Source organism: Pseudophryne corroboree, chromosome 7 (genome assembly GCF_028390025.1).
Source record: "Pseudophryne corroboree isolate aPseCor3 chromosome 7, aPseCor3.hap2, whole genome shotgun sequence".
NCBI classification, from domain to species: Eukaryota; Metazoa; Chordata; class Amphibia; order Anura; family Myobatrachidae; genus Pseudophryne; species Pseudophryne corroboree.
In genome coordinates this window covers 427,641,699-427,664,303 of record NC_086450.1, presented here as the reverse complement: position 1 = coordinate 427,664,303, position 22,605 = coordinate 427,641,699, and the positions used below count along the sequence as shown (strand labels likewise).

Genomic DNA, 22,605 nt, shown 5'->3' with positions numbered 1-22,605 from the left:
GTATAAATACTTGTAGATGTTGAACATGTCTGGCACTCTGCTTCTGGTGCTCTGTCACCACACAACACCGCTTTGCTGTCCTGACAAAGATCACTGGGATGTGATCGAAACGTCGACCAGAGAATGTACCAATAAATGACCTTCTGACCTTTTTAAGAAATAATTGGTGAGTGCCCTCTTTTTCAAAAGACTATTATCAGGAACCCAAAAAATTCCTTGGAGTTGAGCACCACCGTGTTGTCCCCTGGAGATTCAGTACAGTGCGGATGCTTGCATGTTCTATAATTTGGCAACGTGTATGATATACCTTTTGCCTTCATCCAGCACCTGTGGACTTATTTTTCGTGATTTCCCTGTCAGATTTATAAGAAAAATAGTCTTTATGCATGTGTTGATTGTTACAGTGCGACAGGTTGCAGATTATACCAGCTTGTTCTGTTGTTTTTAAAATATATGCCTGTTTTAGGGTTTTTACCCAGCCATCATTGCTTCATTTCTAACCATTCCATGTGATCTGGTTTAGGCCCATTTTTCTATTGTCAATTTAAGCAATACTCCTCTAAGTGTTATATTGTTTGCTTAGTATGTCACTCGGGGCAAGCAATGTACTTGATGAGGCTACGCTAAACTTGGCACAAAACAATTTTGTCTCACTCACTGATGATGACGCTGAAAAAGTTTTATTTGATCACCGTGATTTTCAGAAACTACCAGATGATACACCCATTGATTTGTACCATAAATTGTTAAAACTAAGGAAGCGGGAGGTAGATCTTACTCTTCATGGTCAATTTTTATCTGACTACTATAGAAACAAAAAAATCCCCCGTGGTTTTAGGGTCAGCAACACTCCCACCATTGGACGTAATAATTTGACATTTTGTACACGATGGTGTGGAGTGTTGAATAAATGCTCACTTGATTTGATTCTCCTTGTGATCGAGGAAGTGGGCACCGAATTGAGTAAGGTCAGACTAGAACTCACTGAGTTTAATACACTACATCTGAGTACACTCACACGTGAAAAAACTGAGAATTGGATTGAGAAACTTAAGGAGCAGGTTACTACATACCAACGTGACCTTATTGCCTTTAATCAGGATTTTGGTACTTACCGATAAATCCCTTTCTCCGATTCCACAGGGGCCACTGGAGTGTAGTTACAATAGGGGAGATAGTAGGTGGTATTGGTAGCTGGCACTTTAAAAATTCTCACACTGTGGCTAGCTCCTCCCCTACTATCTCCCCTCCAAGCCAGTCTACGTTAAACTGTGCCCGAGGAGAGCTGTAATAAACAAACCGTAAGGTAGAGGAGGTTAACGACGCCCTGTAAACCAGGCGAACACAAACTAAACCTGGAACAGAACCTGACAAAAAACCAGGCTAGCCTGAACCCAACAAGCAGTCATATGGTGATCTGCAATCGTTAATCAAACAAAAATCAGGAGAAACAGCGCTGGGCGGGCGTCCAGTGGCCCCTGTGGAATCGGAGAAAGGGATTTATCGGTAAGTACCAAAATCCTGATTTCTCCTTCATCCACTAGGGGCCACTGGAGTGTAGTTACAATGGGGACGTCCCAGAGCTCCCAAAAAACGGGTGGGAAAGCGCTGAGAGTCCTGTAAAAACTGCTCGGCCAAACAGTGATGCAGAGGCCGTAAAAGTGTCAAACTTGTAGAATTTGACAAAACGAATGTCGGTTTGACCAAGTAGCCGCCCGACAAAATATTCATGGAGACCCCGCGGGCGGCTGCCCACGAAGGTCTTACAATGCGCGTAAAGCGCGCTGAATTGGAAAACGGAGGTTCCCTAGTAACCGCCAAGAAGACTGTCTGATGATCAGATGTATCCAACTGTCCAGCATATGCTGGGGCCCCGGCTATTTAGTACGGGAGCATCGTCCAGAGCAAAGAAGAAAAAACACTTCATCGAATAGCCTGAGACCTCTGTAGAGAGAGTTGACGAGCCCTGACAACATTCAGAGAGGATTGAAAACCACTAGTGTCAGATTTATATGAAAAATGGACCTCCCCTCTGGAAGAAACGACCGCTGAGGCCGAAGCCGAGCCCGGGGAGTTGCCAATAGAGTACTCCCTGAACAAGAGGCCGAACTTACGGCCGCTAGGCTAATCTCATTTGGAAGAAAAGCGAAAAAGGCAGAGACCTAAAATTCCGGTCAGTGTGGTTTGAAGCGCAGCGGAGCAAAAAACCTCCCAGAGAAACCAAAGATGAATGGTAACTGGAAGAAGGGGGAAAAACCCCCTTTTATCTTCATTATGTTCCATAAAGTTTTCCCAAAGTGGCAAAAGCGAGAAGAGGTAATAGACTTCTGAAATCGGAGCCCAGTAGGCCTAACCGAACTAGGGAACTCCTCCCTTCTGAGGTCTCGTGAACAGTCACACGGGTAACCGAAACCAGTGTAAAATTGAACAAGGAGAAAAAAAAAAAAAAGGAGCCTGTTGAAGTAGACAGTCCCGTCGAGGTAGGAGCCAAGGCTCCTCTACTGACAACAGGCGTATCTGTATCTTCAAGTCATGCGTGGCCCAACCAGCGCCACCGAGAGGACTAGCACGCATAATCCCCTCCTGTGTTACTGAACATGAAGTAGAAATAGAAAAGGAGGCAGGATAGAATAACCAGAAAACTCCCCGGAGCCCTGAGGGCCTCCACGGCTACTGCCGTCCGAGAGTAATAAAGGGTTAAAGAGTCAGTCAGAACGCCCTGAGGTCGATCCGAAATCTCCGCCCACAGCGGACCAGCTGACAAAACTCCGGGGCATGTTCCCTCACCCAGGAGTCTGACCTGGTGGCTTGATCTGGAAACAAGATTGTTGTCCCCCGTTCCGAGAGGAATGGAGGCGACCACTCATTACGTCGCAACTTGACTGAAGAAATAGAGTCTCTGGTGCCGAGGAATGAAAAAACCTCTGACGGACCGTGTTGAGAAACGTCTATGCGGAGCATAAATTGGATCTGTGTCGAATCAGAAGCTCGTGGATCCTCCGGATATTCAGAAGCCACCTAATGTACAGAGTGGGATAGTAGCAGTAAATTGTCCCATTAGGGAACCAACGTCACCCACTGCCCTTGAAAAAGAGTTATTCTGTTATCTTCCTAAACTCTGTGGGAGCGGAAGAGAGAAGAGTAAAGGACTTACAGTGAAAATGAGAATCCTGTTAAGGGGGAATCTGAGAAAAGCCTGTCCAACGGAAATCAGTAAACAGGCATCTCTGAAGACAAGGGACACGTAAAACTCCCTTTCTTGTTTAAACTAGCAATCACAGACTAAAAGGATTGTAAGGCCAGAATAGGCCTGTCCGAGCCACTTGGCTTCGGAACGTGAAAAGAAAACAAAGGCCTGAGAACTGTCCTAATTCAAATGATATGTGTAAAACAGGGATCAACACCCTTTGCGGTTAGAAACCTATGGAGCGCAGCCTGCAGTATGACTCTCTTGTCATCGTAAATCAGCCGACCCATGCCGAGGGACTCCTGAGACGGTTGTAACCGCCCAAGCCTTCTCCCATCGACCTGCGCCTACCCTGGGACCCTGCAGGTGTAATGGGTGTATAGGATGACATAAAATCAGACTGGACTGAGGATGTTGAACCTCTGCTTCAGCCTTTTTACCCTGAGAACCCCTGGCGACGAAGATATCACCCGTGTGGAGTCAAAAACCTGAAAGGGCACGAAACAATCTAAAGGGAAGACCAGTAAAGGTCTGTCTTGGAGCTGGGGCAGTAGTAGGAGAAATCAAAGTGGACCTACCTCCATTGGTTCAAGAAATCCTGCAGAAAGTTCCTTCCCCAGAACCATCTGCCCCGTAGGATTTCATGTTTACTTGTCACTGTCGCAGCCCCAGAGGTCGTCGGGTTAAGACAGCCCAAGCGAAGATGCAGGGTCCGAGTCTGTAGACATGGAGACCTCCAAGGAACATAAAGCAGAATCGTGATTCTGACCTGTATCAAAGTATCAATTGATCCTGATGCGAAGCATCCTGTAACCTAGAGGACAATTGTTCCCCAACCTACCTGCTCCGGATACGGTAGAACCATGCTGCCGCATATGTCGATGGATCCCTGAGCAAGGTTGCCTCAGGAAAACGGCGGCTTGATGGACCGGCGATACACCGAGGTGTATACCCTAGAGAGGTTCTGATACCATCTCCTGCCATCTGCGGGGAAAAGATAGGAAAACAAACCCTGTTTGATACCTGATATTGTGTATTCGGGTGTCTGTCGGCCGCCTACCGGAGCCTGCCCAGCTCATCCGAAACTGAACCAGTCGCTGTCATTTTCGTCAATGGCGTGGAACCCTGATGGACTTGACGTGTCCTCCTCCTTTACCTGCAGTATCAGATGAACTGCTGTATTATGTACCTGTATATTCTGAGACACTGGTTCAGATCCACAGAAAACAGACATCAGTAATGCATGGAATGTTAGCAAAGTTTCTTTTTGGAAAGGTGTGTTTGGTCCCGCTGTGATTTGATCCTGTGACCTTGGAAACCAAAGTCCAAGGGCTTACCTGATGAGCTATTGTCTGGTTAATAGTGACATTACCTGCATCATTGATCAAACAGGGGTGTGCAGGTGCGTGGAGGGCGAAGCAGATGGCTCCGCCGCATACTTCACACCTAAGAGGGAATTCTTCGACTATCCCAGGAGAGACAAACGAAAGGAGAAAAGGTGGGTTAAATAAACAGAGCCCTACGTAAGGTCTGCACTATAATGTGTAGTGACCGATACGATTAAAATAAACTTTCTGGAGCAGCGGAGACCTGAACCAGCAACGCTGCGCTGTGGGACAGGAGTCTTAGCCCTAGGCTATAGGAGTTCTCCTTAAAGTTTTGTTTGGATTCAAACCCCTGTTCAGATACCCGCTACTAGCGTACTGAGCCGCAGCGCTATTTGTCTGATGCCTTACACGCATTCCACAATTACAAATAGCATTAGTAACTAGTGACAACAAGGAATAATAAAGGGAAGGCAACACCCCGCCCTGTATTTAGTGTACCGCTAATTAAGGTGCACCAGATGTTTCTCTGAGGTTCCGCTGGCTTTTCAAAATGGTGACCAGCCTGTGAGAAAGATGGGGGAAAATGTTATGTGCAAGATGTTGTTATTAGAAAACATTGCGGAAGTAGCCTACAGCACCTGGTATTCCCAGGCGGTCTCCCATCCAAGTACTAACCGGGCCTGACCCTGCTTAGTTTCCGAGATCAGACGAGATCGGGCGTGTTCAGGGTGGTGTGGCCGTAGGCTTTTATCCCCTATATCTGGTATTTTATGGATTTATCTATATACATACCTACACGCACTTAAATATATATATCTATATATATACATGCACAAACATAACTATATATGTATATATACACACACACCGTAGGTAAATAAATACTGCACAGTAGATCCTTTTAATTATTATTGAGCTGAGTCCCAGCTACTGTAATAGAGCAGGTTCCCTGATTTGCAAGTAGGAAAATGCTGGGTAGAGGACTCTACTGCAGGAGGAATGTATCTATATTTCAGCAGCCTGAAGTATCGAAAAGTTACAAATCCCAGAGCTGTTGCCTAGCGACGGGGAGACCTGGGAGCCCGCTGAGTAAAGCGGGTTAACTGTTAATATACCTGGGACTTTATTTGTATTTGTCTCTGAATATGCAAGATTAGCCCACTGGGCTATAGGAGACACTGCAAATATGAAGCCAGGTCTGTGCAGGGAGGAAATGGCCGCCAGAGTGAAACTCCTCTGGGCTATGCGATAAAATCTATATAGTGGATAACTGGATTAGTGCTGAACCACTCTGACTATATCACATTCTCCTCAGCACCATGTGCATTAAACTCACATAAATGCCTATTACACTATAACAGTGGCCGGGGAGCGGAGAATGCTGAGCCCGCTGTACAGAGCAGGAGTTAGCTCCGCCCCCCGGCTATGGCGCCTTATTGCAAAACTAAGCGGGAAGCGAGCTGTACCCTCCGCTGGGCCTGCGAGTCACCGCCGGGGAGCGCTGAGCGCTGAGCCCGCTATACAGCGCTAGTAGAGCCCTGTATCTGCTAGCCGCCGCCGGGGAGTGTTGCGCTGAACAGAGCGCGAGTCGCCGCCTGGGAGCAGGGAGCGCTGAGCTCGCTCTACAGAGCGGGACTTAGCTCCGCCCCCTCCGTACAAGGCGCCAAATTTAAACATTGCTTTGCGTTCGAGCGGGATCCCTGTGCCGGCTCTGTGAGTCGCGCTGAGTGGGTGCGGGGGGTGCGGGGAGCTGGGGGAGCAGAGGGTTATCAGAATGACACACACCCGTTTTTCAGTCAGGGTTGTATAAACACATACTCAGCCTCCCCCAATCATCCTGTCTGTTTCTCCATGAGGAGGACAGGTAAGGATACAATAAAGTACATTACAGCCCCAGAGAGCCCTTCTGGAGTGGGTTGTACAACAATAAACAGATTGCTCTAAAAACATACATAGCCACCACAAATAAAGTATACTTCACTCACCACTGTGTTCTTGGTGGATCGGCCCCGACACACGCCGCACGCAGCGGCGTCCAGCCGGAATCTTCTGTGGTGGGGTGGTCCCGACACAAGCCGCACGCAGCGGTGTCCGACCATTTTTGATACTCACCGCTGCCATGCTGCCGGAATCTTCTGCTGGATGGAGTGGCCGCGACACGCGCCGCACGCAGCGGTGTCCGCCAACTCAGGAGAGCTCAGTGTCTCCCTCAGCCGGGGCCCATCCCTAGCCGCACGCAGCTGCGATGGGACCCCGCCGGCAGCTCCCACGGTGCAGACTGGCAGTGGCAGAGCTGCCAGTCTGTGAGTGTGTGTAAGAAAAATAAAATAATAAAGAAAAAAGAAGAAAATTCTTCAGCTAAACCCAAGTGAACCAGCTACCTCGGGCACTTAACTAAGACTGGCTTGGAGGGGAGATAGTAGGGGAGGAGCTAGCCACAGTGTGAGAATTTTTAAAGTGCCAGCTACCAATACCACCTACTATCTCCCCTATTGTAACTACACTCCAGTGGCCCCTAGTGGATGAAGGAGAAAGAGGAAAAAACTAGACACCGTAAACGCTGACTATTTGAATCATCAAGTGTATAGGTGGCTAAAAGGTGATACTAGAAACTCCACTCGTAGATTTCAATATAATCCTAGGTATAGATCACAGAGACAATATGATAGTTCTTCTCAATCTAACTCTGATAGCGAATTCACTGACTCTAGACCACCTAGGGGTGATTTTTTAGGCCGGGGTACCCGCAAAAATACTACCCCCCCAGAGAGGCGTCCCCCAAACACCCGACAAGGAGGGGCGGGAGGAAACACAAAAAAAGCAAAAGGAATAAAGACCTAACTACCGTCTTAAATTTGTCTACCACATCACTTTCCTCAACTGAAATGGAAGTCCTATCTTTAGGACTATCCTTTGTCCCTACAGTCAGACACGACGCTTTTCAATGGTCTGTTGATCATTTTAAGTTTGGTAGGAAACTCAGGCTCAGGGAATTTTTTTCAAATCAACTCTGTGAGAATCCCCGTGAGCATACTTTTTCTAAACCCAGTAACTTTGATCCTATCTCTCATAATCCGAGCATTAAATCATTCCTTAGACTCACTGAATATGACATGAAACAACAAAGGGGTGATCGTCTATATGATAATCTCAACAAACAACAAAGGCTCGCATTACAGGCACTTAAAAATAATGACCAAATTGTGATCCGCCCAGCTGATAAGGGCGGGGCAATAGTGGTACAGGATTGGGCCAAATACAATAAGGAGATAATGCAACAGTTGTCAGACACTCAGACCTATTGTAAAATCACACAGAATCCCATGCCAGGGATAAAAAAACTTGTTGATTCCACTATCTCAATGGGTCTCCAGAACAACTGGATTGATGCACAGATTGCCATATATCTCACTGTTGAACACCCGGTGTGCCCAGTCCTGTACACATTGCCAAAAATTCACAAATCCCTTGAAACCCCCCCCGGACGCCCTATTATATCAGCAAATGATTCATTATTGCAGCCGATTGCCCGGTTTGTGGACAGTTTCTTACAACCACTTGTGAGCAATATGTGGAGCTATATCAGGGATACGGGTGATTTTCTCGACAAAATCCATAAAATTGGTGATATCAATGATGACATATTTTTGGCATCAATGGATGTCAATTCATTATATACAGTGATCCCCCACTCCACTGGTCTTGAAGCATTGAGGGTGGCGCTAGGTAGTGGTACTCATGGCGGTCCCCCCACTGAATTTTTGATTACTTTGGCAGAACTTGTTCTAAGTAAAAATCACTTCTGCTATGGCACTGATTTTTATCTCCAGTGCAATGGGACCGCCATGGGTTCTAACTTAGCGCCAGCCTACGCTAATTTATTTATGCATCAGTATGAGAATACACATATTGTCCCCAAATTTGGTGATAAGTTAGCATATTTTGGTCGTTATATTGACGACATATTTGTCTTATGGAGAGGCACTGTGTCTGAGTTTCATGGAATGGTTCAGTATCTGAATGCAATTGATGGCCCTATTCGGTTTACCTATGAAATACACCATGACTGTATCAATTTTCTTGATGTCACCATTTTCCGGGAAGGTACACATCTAGGATCTACACTTTTCCGCAAACAAACAGATAGGAATACACTGTTGTTTGCAACAAGCCACCACCCAGAAAGCCTAAAAGAAAATATGCCTATATCTCAATTCCTACGTGTGTTACGCAACAACTCCTCAATGGACATTGCTGACCAACAGCTTTCCGAAATGTCGGAGAGATTCCTTGCGAGAGGGTACTCACCGAAGGTGGTCACTAGATGCCTCAGGAAGGCTAAGGTCAAATTCAAGAATATTGGTCAGAAACCTACATCAAGACTTGAGTCTGGTCGACTCATTTTCACTTCTACATTTGACACAAAGTCCAAGGATGCTGAAAAAACGATCAGGAAACACTGGCCTATAGTTGCATCAGATGCCAAACTGGTGGGTCTGAGCCAAAGACCACCGATGCACTCCTATCGCAGGGGGCCTAATTTGCGACAATTGCTGATGCGTCCGACCCTACAACCATGCACCACAAACCAAACATGGCTTGCGAGGAGAAAATTGGGCTGTTTCCGATGTCCGGACTGTACAACATGTAGATCTATGATGAGTGGATCTTCCTTTGTTCACCCACAAAGTGGAAAACGAATTCCAATTAAACACAAGTTGTCGTGCACGTCTGACTTTGTGATATACATTATCATCTGCCCTTGTGGGCTATACTATGTGGGACTCACTACACGGTGTTTCCGTGAACGCATGGCGAACCACCGTTACTCCATCAGACAGGCATTAGAGACCAATAAGACGGATAAACCAGTAGCTAAACACTGGCTACAACAAAAACATTCAGTCTCAAGTCTAAAATGCATGTTAATTGACCATATTCCATCAACGATCCGAGGTGGTGATAGAGAATTGAAATTGAAACGACGTGAATCACGGTGGATTTTTGAATTAGAGACACTTATTCCATTAGGTCTCAATGAGACAAATCCATATGGTATCTTCCTAGGATAATTTGCAGTCATGGTGTATTTACATTTACATTTTATCTACTTTGTCTCAGGCATATTTGTATATATAGTTCTGTGACCCGGGTTTATATTGTGGCTCTTTTGATACCAGCCAGTAATATGGCGGCCTCATTAAAGCCCTATATACCCCGTGGCCTGCATAATATATATATTTTAATTTTTTCATTCATTTTTCCTTTAATGATGTATTAAAAGTTACGTTTTATTATAAATCTTTAATTTTCTAATATGTGGGAGAAATTGTACACCACCATCTATTTGAGATCCCCGGCCGACCTACTAAGTAACATCTGCGCTTGTCACTCTTTTACATGTTACTATATTTTTATTATTCTCCGGTTTTTTTGGACTTGTTGTCATCTCTATTGACATGTATGTCATCTCCTTTGTATAGTTGTGCGTTCCAGGTACCGCTGGAACGCATTTTGATTCTCCACTTCCTATTTTTGGCTCTTATTACCCCACTTCCGGTTTACGGAAGTCACTTCCGGTTAGCGCGTGCGTTCCAGCAACTGCTGGAACGCATGGACCACTTCCTGGTTTCTTTGAATCTTGTATGTGGTGCGGTTTTTGATAACCAGCACCGTTTAAAATAAAAAGCATATTCCATGGGGGTTAACACGAAGGTGCTATACACCCTTCCCCCATAGTAGTTGCATTGTATACATATCAGGTTTTAGCTCCTAATTGACAGTCTAGTATAGAACAGGAAGTGACATATGTAGGAGGGGCGTGATACTCAAATTGATGATGGTATAAATACTTGTAGATGTTGAACATGTCTGGCACTCTGCTTCTGGTGCTCTGTCACCACACAACACCGCTTTGCTGTCCTGACAAAGATCACTGGGATGTGATCGAAACGTCGACCAGAGAATGTACCAATAAATGACCTTCTGACCTTTTTAAGAAATAATTGGTGAGTGCCCTCTTTTTCAAAAGACTATTATCAGGAACCCAAAAAATTCCTTGGAGTTGAGCACCACCGTGTTGTCCCCTGGAGATTCAGTACAGTGCGGATGCTTGCATGTTCTATATATATATATATAGAGAGAGAGAGAGAGAGAGAGAGAGAGAGAGAGAGAGATACAGTATATATAGATAGATAGATAGATAGATAGATAGATAGATAGATAGATAGATAGATAGACACAAACAAATGTTACACATATCTATAGCCATATGTTACACATATCTATAGACATACAACACCAGTATTTTGCACCTGTGTATCCCATTGTAGTTGATGATCAATTCAAGTATAGATTTTTTTTTACAGTGCTGAATATTTAGCATTTATTTCAACTATAATCCTTAACCCTTTCTAAACAAACACTGGGGCCAGTGGTGGCAGGCTACACACATAGGACACACACACACTGGGGCCAGTGGTGGCAGGCTACACACATAGGACACACACACACTGGGGCCAGTGGTGGCAGGCTACACACATAGGACACACACACACTGGGGCCAGTGGTGGCAGGCTACACACATAGGACACACACACACTGGGGCCAGTGATGGCAGACTACACACATAGGTCACAGACAGACACTCCTACCTTTTATCCTGCTTTTCCTCCGAGCTCCCAGCCACCTCTAAACACACTCTTCCCACCAAAGCGCTTTGCCAGTTCCCCCATCACTCCCCCTCCTAACTTCCAGCTGCTCCCAGTCCCGGTGTGCAGGGGGAGGGGGGTGGACAGGGGGAGTGATCCGCTGCAGCCACAGCAAAGTTGTCTTCATGTCTGCCCTGCACTGATTAATGTATACTGCATACCCTCCAACTGTACCTTTTTAATAGGTACAGTACCTTTTTTTCATGGTCTGTACCCATTTTTGGCTCTCCAAACTTCCATTGAAAGTATAGGAAAAGGGGCGTGACCACGCCCCCTTTACCCGCGGCCACGCCCCTTTTTCGGATTTGTACCGATTTTTCTGTGTAAAATGTTGGAGGGTATGATACTATGCTCTGCGCGGCGGTTATGCTGCCCACCCCGGCTCTCAAGCTCCGCCCCATTGTGTCTGGACTCCCGCATGCGCGGTAAAGAGTACACTCAGGGCTGGGGTATTCCAGGGGACTGGGAGGACTCTCCGGGGTAGCGGGACACTTACCAAGGAAACGGGAGCCTCCCGCAGAATGCGGGAGTGTCGGTAAGTATGCCTCAGAATCACCCAGAAAGAAGTGCCAAAATTTAGCAGGGCAGCACAGTGGATTTGGAAGTCCAACTCTGTACTTGACTACTCTCTTGGAAGTGCGGCAGGCTCCCAATTTTTCGGGTAGTCCCCTGCACGCACGGAAGAGTAGGCAAATCTCTTGCATCCCACCCGCTATATAGTGAAGCATGCAGAATTAGGAGAAAGTCATCAAAATTTCAGCGCTGGGTGGAGGAAGCATATTGCGGTATTTAGTCCCATCCCCTACCAGCGGACCAGTGAATCGCAGCGGTTTTCACTGGTTGGGGGCAGGGCCTAATTACGTGTAAGCCCAGACCCCGCCCCCCGAAGACTTCTGGCTTCTCCCAGAGAGGAGACAGAAAATCTACCCATAAATTCTCTATGAGACAAGTCAATAAACTGAATAATTTATAATGAGTACTGAATAAGCCTTTGTATTATTTGTATATCATAAAACAGAAGAAAATCTCAGCTGAGGATACTAGTTCATTAACAATTAATTTTTGCATCATTTCCTTATACACAATGTCACTCACCGAACAAGTCTTTATCTTGAGGTGTCGCTCAATTCCCCCCGGCAGAAGAAACAGCTGGCGCTTAGAGCTTCTCCCGGCCTGTGGGATAATAGGTGTTATTCAGAAAACTTACATGCAAGCTATTAAAATAAATCTTCACAAGAACTTGAGCCCCACCTAATGCCCAAACATGGGTACTGCAGGCTGATTAAGCTTTGCAGTCAGGGAAGTAAGAATGCAGAAATGAATAAATAACACGCAGAAATACAAAATAACATGGATCATACTTGACTGGGAGAACTCTGACACAATGAATTTATTTTTAAACTTGTGATTCCTGTGTTAGAAAATAAAAATATACACTTGGCAGTTGGCACTGGGATGGATAGCTAAAACCAATCATTAACAAGTGATAATGGTGGTCATTCCGAGTTGTTCGCTCGTTGCCGATTTTTGCTATGCTGCGATTTGTTGCTAAATGCGCATGCGCATGGTACGCAGCGTGCATGCGCTTAGTTATTTAACTAAAAACTTAGCAGTTTTGCTGTTGATCCTGCGTCGCTTTTCAATCGCACTGCTGATCGGTGAGTGATTGACAGGAAAGGGGTGTTTCTGGGTGGTAACTGAGCGTTTTCTGGGAGTGTGCTAAAAAACGCAGGCGTGTCAGTGAAAAACGCGGGAGTGCCTGGAGAAAGGGGGGAGTGGCTGGCCGAACGCACAACGTGTTTGTGACGTCAAACCAGGAACTAAATGGACTGAGCTGATCGCAATCTAAGAGTAGGTCTGGAGCTACTCAGAAACTGCAAGAAAATATTTAGTATCAATTCTGCTAATGTTTCGTTCACTATTCTGCTAAGATAAGATACACACCCAGAGGGCGGCGGCCTAGTGTGTGCAATGCTGCTAAAAGCAGCTAGCGAGCGAACAACTCGGAATGACCACCAGTGTCAATCTGTCCTAAACAGCGGTGACTAGGTAGTAAAACACACAAAAAACATAAAAGTACAATCACAAAGGATTATGGTGTTTCCCATTTGTTGGCTACCAGGCTGGTACCATTGAAGTGAGCACTTACCACCATGGCTTTTAACTCCATTGCGCTGGGGTACTCAGATCGCCCTCCGTACTGCAGGGTTTTACGCAGGTTTTGCTCACACGCTTTTGCGATCCCTGGGAAGAATTTTACATAAAACTGAGTAAACAGAGGTCCAGCAGAGCAAGTCATTATTTTCATGCAGCTCTTCCGAATATCCCTGACTTCCAGGGAGAGTCGCCGGGTTTAAAGATGAGTCTCCGGAAATTGTTGCCTATTTTCAACATTAACTAACCATACATTGAAATGTTCCTTATTCTTCTTCCATATTCTAATTTTCAGGCTTTATACAGCGTAGACCATGTAACAATAGTAGAGAGACTTGCTTTATTGTTATCACTGGTCCCTGTTATACTGTATATTGTACATTAAAAATGAGAAAAAATAAATTATAAAATTACTTGCATTGTTAGTTTAATATACATGTTTACGCTGCAAAAAAAAGAAATAAAAAAAATATTGGATTTAAAAAAAATATATAATTTCATTTATTACTGGAATAATTAAGTGCTGGGGGATATTGCACCAGATATCATGCCTATAGACAAGTGCATGGAAAGGGGGGTTACTGGTGCCAGAATCCCTCTTGAGATTATACTTATTATTCAACACTTTTTGCACTGACTCCTTTTTGCAGAGCAATGTGGTTTCTAGATCTTTCTAGAGCAGGGTGTGTATGAATTGTTTGCCATAGATACACAGTACGCCGTGTTTTTATACCAGTGACAAGGTTGATGTGCATTTCACCTACAGTATTCCCCTTTCCCTTGCAGCAAGGTGGGCACCAAATCTAGGAAACCACAGGGGTAAAACAGGCTCTAACTTCAGAGACGCAGAAGGCAAGGTCAGTGCCAGGCCAGGTGTCTCAACAGTCAGGCACACACTACATCAAATCACTACCCGTAAAGAAAGACTGGGTTGAAGCTAAACTCAACAACAGTTATAGACAAAGACACAACCGAAACAGCATCAAGGAGGTTAGTTTAAAATGAAGGTCAGGGCAGGCACATAACAGGCAAGATCAGAAGTTAGGCAGAGTCCAAGTAACAGATAAGCAACAGAGCAGCCACAATAGACAACGCGTTGCATATATAGACACATGTCTATAAAATACTCATAAGCGTCCACATTGCCATGTCCCACTATGCAACCTGTAGAGTGATCGGTGGTGCCAGAGCAGTGCATCCTAGTAGTCTGCCCATGTGCCCAGCATCATAACGTCCCTGGTGCTTATATCGAAAAGCTGGCATCTGTGAGCTAGTTTGTTACCTTGGAAGTGCAAGCCCGGGCTTCGGCATGTATCTTGGAGGAATTTGAACAGGTACGGCTTCAGGACCTCCGAGCATCTGTGATAGGCAGTAAGGATGTACAGGAGCCGCCAACCTCGCTGACAGCTGTCACTAAATAACAAGTCAGGTTGGAGATCACTGACACAGACTTTGCATAGTAGGTTTACGCTAAGAGCCTCTAACTTCATTGTGACAGCCAAAACTAGAGATAATCGGGTTCGGATTTACTCGGGTAAAGTTCAGTTTTCTGGATTTTTCTTATTGGCTATCCAAAACACGTGACATCCAAGAGCCAATAAGGATGCCGTTTTGAGAACCGAGTAAATCCGAGTAAAACCGAACCCGCTCATCTCTACCCACAACCCCAAACTTTTATTTTTACGATTGGAAATTTGCATTTATTCATAGAAGTTGCAGACTGAAAAAATTATTCTAGGTGAGTTAATTTTGGCACATAACACCAAGGTTTTTGACCTTGCCACTACTAGAATCAACACTAAGAAAACATTTTCTCTATCCCCACCAGCCATATCCCCTGGTACAACACTAGTTAAATCAGTTTACTACCAAAGCGGTAGCAGTATTCCCTGCAGAAAGCCATCTTTGCTGGTCATGGCCTGAGATTGGAATGCTTCCAGCATGAGAATGCCCACTAGGCATTAAAAGATAACTGGGAAATGCCCCTTGCATGGGTAGGGTCCCCATAGCTAAACCATTATTAGGGTAGGGTTCCCATAGCTAGACCACCCTTTGGGTAGAGCAGTGTTCCCATAGCTAGACCACCCTTTGTGTAAGGTTCCCATAGCTAGACCATCCTTTGGGTAGGATTCCCCATAGGTAGACCATTCTTTGGGTACGGTAGGGTTCCAATAGCTAGATTGCCCTTTAGATAGCGTATGGTTCCCATAGTTAAACCTACCCTTTGGGTAGGGTATGTTTCTCATAGCTAGACAACCCTTTGGGTAAGGTTCCATAGGTTGACCACCCTTTGGGTAGGGTAGGGTTCCTGTAGCTAGACCACTCCTTGGTTAGGGTAGGGTTACAATAGCTAGACCACTCTTTGGGTAGGGTAGGGTTCCCATAGCTTGACCACCCTTTGGGTAAGGTTCCATAGGTTGACCACCCTTTGGATAGAGTAGGGTTCCTATAGCTAGACCACCCTTCGGGTAGGGTAGGGTTTCCATAGCTTGACCACCCTTTGGTTAAGGTTCCATAGGTAGACTACCCTTTGGGAAGGACAGGTTTCCTATAGCTAGACCACCCTTTGGGTAGGGTAGGGTTCCCATAGCTAGAGCACCCTTTGGGAGGAGCCTTTTAGCTCTGTCAGCCTGGTAAGTCACTAATAAAATCCTATTTCATGGGCAATTCAAAAAGACAGGCCACCTATGTCCATGTCTGCCACTTAAGGGCACAAAACAAAATCTTATTTAGCCTGTGTTATGCCAGGGGGTGTGACCTGGGGGTAGATACAAACTCTTTATTCTATGATCTTCCTAGTGACAGCACCTTAATTGTATGAATGGAAAACTGACTATTTCACTCATGTAGAACTAGATAATGCATTATTAAAGCACAGCATTAATTTAAAAAAAAAAGAACATCCCCTCCTGAACCAGACGTGTACTACGTACGTTTTGGTGCTGGAGTTGTCCGTTATCTGTTTGATGATTTGGCAATACCCCTCATCTTTCAGCACTTCATGATCCCCGCAGAGCTGCAATGATAAGTGACCAACAGTCAACAACCAACGTTACGTTAACCAAAAGAAAATCTGCCAGTTGACTTTAAATCTCCCGTATAGATGCTCTGTATGACCAGCAGATGGTATTAGGAGGGTGTTAGGGCACTGCATGGCAGGAACATATGCTAATTACACAAATGCTGATAATTATCAATAAACACAAGTGAGTGATACAAAGTATATACAGATCCCCTCTACCTTCAGGATGGAGGACACCACGTCCTGCTCAGACTGGCCCTTCAGTGAAGCATCCCCCATGAACTTCATCACGGCTACATGAGATAAATGGAAGTGACAGATTAATGTACCTATGTGGACAGCACTGACAGATATATAACATAGGGGCATATGTATTAACCAGGAGAAGGCATAAGTAAGTGATAAACCAGCGATAAGTGCAAGGTGATAAACCCACCAGCCAATCAGCTCCTAACTGTCAATTTGCATATTGGAGCCGATTGGCTGGTGTGTTTATCACCTTGCACATATCACTGGTTTATCACTTCCTTATGACTTTTCCAGGTTAATACATCTGCCCCATAATACTGTGTAGTTCAGTCATATCACGTACAGTACAGGTTGAGTCTCCCATATCCAGAATGCTTGGGACCAGAAGTATTTTCCATAATTTATAATATTTGCATACCGTAATGAGATATCTTTTGGATGGGACCCAAGTCTAAACACAGAATGCATTTATGTTTCATATGTACCTTATACACGTGGCCTGAAGGTCATCATTATACAATATCTAAAAATGTTGTGCATTAAGCAAAGCCTGCGTACATTGATGCATGAGAAAGCACAGGTGTCACTATCTCAGTCGCGCTCCAAAAATTACGTATTTCAGAATATGCCGTATTTTTGGAATCTTGGATATGGGAGACACAACCTGTAGTGTAATTGTCATACACTTATGAAAAATCTAACTTTAATAATACTGCCTAACATTATATATAACTTCCCTCTCCATACACATCTCAGGTGTTATTTACATTAGCTGTTTATACGGGATGTAGTCAGGATCCCGGCGGCTGGAATCCCAGTGGTCAGAATACCAACCAGGGATCCCGACAGCTCCGCCCAGAGGCGGATTGGCTATAGGGTTCACAGGGAAGATTCCTGGTGGGCCGACGCACCCGTGGGGCCTGTTTTGTTTCAGGACATGTGATCCTTTTTATAGACATAATGAATAAGATGCAAAATAATTTGCATATATGAAAATGACTTAGCCACTTAGCCTGTGATTGCAGATGATCTAATGTATGCTCTGTCTGCCTGCTTGGCTGACATATAAGATTGAGTGAATAGTGATTGGGATATGGGTGGTCATTCCGAGTTGTTCGCTCGGTAATTTTCTTTGCATCGCAGCAATTTTCCGCTATTTGCGCATGCGCAATGTTCGCACTGCGACTGCGCCAAGTAAATTTGCTATGAAGATTGGTATTTTACTTACGGCATTACGAGGTTTTTTCTTTGTTCTGGAGATCAGAGTGTGATTGACAGGAAGTGGGTGTTTCTGGGCGGAAACTGGCCGTTTTATGGGAGTGTTTGAAAAAACGCTACCGTTTCTGGGAAAAACGCGGGAGTGGCTGGAGAAACGGAGGAGTGTCTGGGCGAACGCTGGGTGTGTTTGTGACGTCAAACCAGGAACGACAAGCACTGAACTGATCGCACTGGAAGAGTAAGTCTCGAGCTACTCAGAAACTGCACAGAGAAGTCTTTTCGCAATATTGCGAATCTTTCGTTCGCAATTTTGATAAGCTAAGATTCACTCCCAGTAGGCGGCGGCTTAGCGTGTGCAAAGCTGCTAAAAGCAGCTTGCGAGCGAACAACTCGGAATGAGGGCCATGGTTGGTGTAATAAGCAATAAAATATATATTTCTAAAGAATGATATAGTTTCCTAAATTCTGAAGGTGTATCATATAATGTGCTCAGAATATTTATTTTTATATCTTTTTAACTTCCCCCTTGATGCTGGACATCCCCACTATCTGGAAAGTCTTGGGGGGAGGGTGCTGCTGCCATGGCCCATGGCTAGACCTTACACCTCTGGTGCTGCCCATGTGGGGCCACTAGTACAAATTTTTCCAGGGCCGCTTTTTGTTCCCAACCCGCCCCTGGCTCCACCACAGCTATTCCCACTCCTGGGTGTCCACGACACCCAGGGAGTGGGAACAGAAACTGTGGCGAGCGCAGCGATCCCACAAGGAGCTTCGTTGCACTTGTCCCCCTGCCGGCATTCTGACGGTCGGGATCTCGGTGTTGGTATTCTGAGTGTCGGGATCCCGTCCCCAACCTGTTTATACAGCCTGATATTAGTTTAATGTGTCGTTTTGTTTAGGTGTCAGGTGCTCAATAACAAGCCTACAATTCTTAATTGCTTTATTAGTACCAGTCAGCAAAATGTATTCTTAACTAATTAATAAAAGTACCAAGAATAATTTAATGATATAAAGTAGGATTTTGCTGGGCAGTGCCTGCGTCTTACCTAGGAAGAGCTCTGAGGCTATTTTGTTCATGCCACTATCACTGAACTCGATGAGGGACTCCTGTATGGGGTTCTACACAGAGAGAGAGAACAGCAGCGATCAGTCCAACAACGTCAGTGCTGGAGTTACATATCCTCCTACATTACCAGTAATATTATTATAAAGTTCTACTTATAAGGCGCCACAAAGTGTACACAGCGCTGTACAGGTAAACCTACAATACTGTAGCAGGGTAAACTGCTCCCGTAATCACCTGCAGGTAAAGCAGCGCATTGACAATATGCATAGTGACACCAGAACGACAGATTGGACGTTACTGAATGTCAACATGTGAAATGCCGACATTCACAATGCTGCCATCATTAGTTTCTAGACTTGCCGCCGCCACATTCTAGGTGTAAAAGATCCAACAGAAACAAATGTTCTATATCCATCTGCACGCCAAGATCACGCAGGGATGCACGCATGACACTCGCACAAAATGGGCTGTTCCTTGTGATCACGTGGTCGCCGCGCAGTTACCACCCAGAAACGCCGACTTTTCAGAAACTGCGGCCCTTTAACAGACAGATCAGTCTGTGCACTATAGCGACCTCCGTCACTTAGGGGTCTATTCATGAAGCAGTGAAAAGTATGGAGAAGTGAACCAGTGAAGATGTTGCCCATGGCAACCAATCAGCTGCTATGTATAATTTTATAGGATGCATTTTATAAATGTTTCCTCAACACTGATTGGTTGCCAAGGGCAATTTCTCCACTGGCTCAGTTCTCCACACTTTTCACTGCTTTATGAATAGATCCTTTAGTGTAAGTCTGATTCGGCGCACATGAACCCAATGATTTCTTTCTTTCGTGCATGTGCATGTAGCTAAGGCCAGCGTGGTCTGGCAGCTTTCGCAATTGCATCTGACTCAGACTCATCCCCAGGGTACTTCGCCATACACCTGACCAACAGAAAATTGTGCTAGCTGCGTTCCTGGTCCATTGGGGTGTTTGGAAACTGTGCAGAGATAACAGTGTTCCTCATAGTGTTTGCAAAATGACATATTGATATCTTTATAAGCTGTAGAGGAAGACGAGCGCTATGAGTGGGTGTAAAAAAAGCCGAGAGTACATAACCGTAATTGAGTAAATACAGAAAGAAATATCTCCAGCCTCCTTCTCCTTAATATACAATGATAATAGAAAAAAAAATTAGACTTAGCAGCGGTAAAACATCAGGTGCGAAAAACTTATTTTTCACCGATTTTGTTTTTTACAGGCTATCCTGATTGATCGCCTGTAAAAAAAAAATGCCCTTTCTCCCAAAAACACACAGGTTCAGTGAAACCTGCATGTTTTTGGCAGAAACAGCCCTGCACGAAAACGGGTCTGTTTCCGGGGATTTGGTTTCGCCTGCCTGAGGCAGGCAAAACAAAATCCCCAATGACCGTGGACAACCGGGAAGCCGGGGCAGCACCGTGACCCACATCCCCCCCTCTTCCCCGCCCCGGCAGCAGTCACATGATGGCGGAACGGCCATGTGACCGGGAGGAGCAGCGCTGCACCAGGAGCTATCAGCAGCCGGCACCCGATGCCGCATCAGGTAATCCCCAATAAGCCACCGCTCGTGCTGTCTTATCGGGGGTAATAGGATAACTCCTGCGGGACAATTAGCCCAGGGAAATTACCGGGGCTAATTGGATATCCCACTAAGGAAGAACTATACCCAAATATATCTTCCCCTCTAAGCATGCCGGGGTATCCGGATAAAAGATAGACTGTAAATAGATAGTCATGGTAGACAAGGTGAAAAGGTTGACAGTTAAATGGTCGACATGGACTCACATTGACAGGGTCAAAATGTCGATGCACAAATGGTCAACATAAAAAGGATGACACATGGTTTTTCATGATTTTTAAGGTAAGTATAAGGCACTTGGCAGAGGGTTAGGCTGCAGAAGGGGACAGGCAGGGTTAGGCTGCAGAAGGGGATGGGTAGGGTTAGACTGCAGAAGGGGACAGGCAGGGTTAGTCTGCAGAAGGGGACGGGTAGGGTTAGGCTGCGGAAGGGGATGGGTAGGGTTAGGTTGCAGAAGAGGATGGGTAGGGTTAGGCTGCAGAAGGGGACAGGCAGGGTTAGGCTGCAGAAGGGAACGGGTAGGATTAGGCTGAGGAAGGGGATGGGCAGGGTTAGGTTGCAGAAGGGGATGGGTAGGGTTAGGCTGCAGAAGGGGACAGGCAGGGTTAGGCTGCAGAAGGGGACGGGTAGGGTTAGGCTGCGGAAGGGGATGGGCAGGGTTAGGTTGCAGAAGAGGACGGCTAGGGTTAGGCTGCAGAAGGGGACAGGCAGGGTTATGCACCAGAGTGAGAGTTAGGAAAAAGCTTTGATAACGAAAAAACAAGGTGTTGACCTTTTTTGTGTGACCATACGCATGCTGACTTTTTGACCCTGTTCGTTTTTTGACCCTGTCAACACAAGTCCATGTCGATCATTTAATTGTCAACCTTTTCACCCTGTTGACCTATTGACTGTCGACCATCTGGTGTTGACCTATTGACTGACTATCTACTGTATATACTGTCAATATTTTAACCTACACCCCTCACAGGTCGGGCAGGGATGTAGAAGACTTCGCTCATCACAATATCTTCCAATACATACTGTATCGTCACTGACCTTGGAAAACTTCAACATGTCAGCAGGGTCTCTGGACTCGTGGCTCTTCTTTGAACCCACTTTGGAAGACTCCCTGGAGTAAGAAATATGTGAGTTACAGTGTATACAGTACAGTAATACAGGTCGCACGGGAGACCTACCACCAGGCCGTATTTCTATTGCCACCATCTCTACACACCCTGCAGATTTCTTTGCCTGCTCCTCTTGTGCCATCAGCCGCAGACCCTCTCGGAAGTACTTCTTGGCAAATTCCATCATGTTGTATCCGATGCCCTGTAACGTAACCTCCGAGGTGTCGGCTTCTGTGTACTCGTCCAGACTTTCAGCATATTCACTCGGAGTGGGCGAGCCCTGGAAGAGATATGCTCAGATATACATTCTGGTAATAGATTAAGGGGGAGATGTATCAAGCAGAAAAAAAAAAAAAAAAAGAGTGGAGAAGTTGCCCATAGCAACCACTTGAGTTAGCACTGATCAAGTACAGTCTATAAAATGATAAGTAGATGCTTACACTCGTATATAAATTCTATTAGATGATATAAGATGCCCTGATGTATTCATTCTATTAGTGGTTGAAGAGAGATGAAACTCCCATATAGATCATAGTAGTAGGGTATTCCGGCGGCCGGGTTCCCGGGGGCGACCAGCATACCGGCAATGGAATCCCGGCTATCGGCATACCGACAGCTGGGCGAGTGCAAAGAGGGAGAAAAAATGTCGGTATGCCGGCGGTCGGGATTCCGGCGCCGGCATGCTGGTCGTTGGGAGCCTGGCCAACGGCAAACAGAAGACGACCCGAGGAGGGGACTATAAGGGGTCTATTCATGAAGCCGTGAAAAGAGTGGAGAAGTGAGCCAGTGGAGAAGTTGTCCATGGCAACCAATTAACATTGAAGTAACATTTATCAAGTGCAGTCTCTAAAATTACATGTGGCAGCTGATTGGTTGCCATTAGCAACTTCTCCTCCCCTTTAAGCAAACAAAGGAAAACGAAATATGAACGCTAGCAGGACCGGAGGAGATAAGGTTCAG

General features: G+C 45.5%; 1 protein-coding gene and 1 non-coding gene across 2 annotated transcripts in view; both read right to left on the bottom strand.

Moving 5' to 3' along the window:
• Window positions 1–22,605, bottom strand: part of MYO15A (myosin XVA) — a 192,311-nt gene that overhangs the window by 26,104 nt on the left and 143,602 nt on the right. The window contains exons 50-57 of the mRNA XM_063932826.1: window positions 21,753–21,925; window positions 21,575–21,647; window positions 18,915–18,987; window positions 16,621–16,694; window positions 16,313–16,395; window positions 14,662–14,792; window positions 13,375–13,469; window positions 12,321–12,398 (exon numbers count right to left, since the gene is read on the bottom strand). Of these exons, the coding sequence (XP_063788896.1) occupies window positions 12,321–12,398; window positions 13,375–13,469; window positions 14,662–14,792; window positions 16,313–16,395; window positions 16,621–16,694; window positions 18,915–18,987; window positions 21,575–21,647; window positions 21,753–21,925 (780 nt within the window). The remainder of the gene's footprint in view (window positions 1–12,320; window positions 12,399–13,374; window positions 13,470–14,661; window positions 14,793–16,312; window positions 16,396–16,620; window positions 16,695–18,914; window positions 18,988–21,574; window positions 21,648–21,752; window positions 21,926–22,605) is intronic.
• Window positions 5,142–5,260, bottom strand: LOC134946437 (5S ribosomal RNA). The gene has a single exon (XR_010182166.1). It is a non-coding gene; the product is annotated as a 5S ribosomal RNA (ribosomal RNA).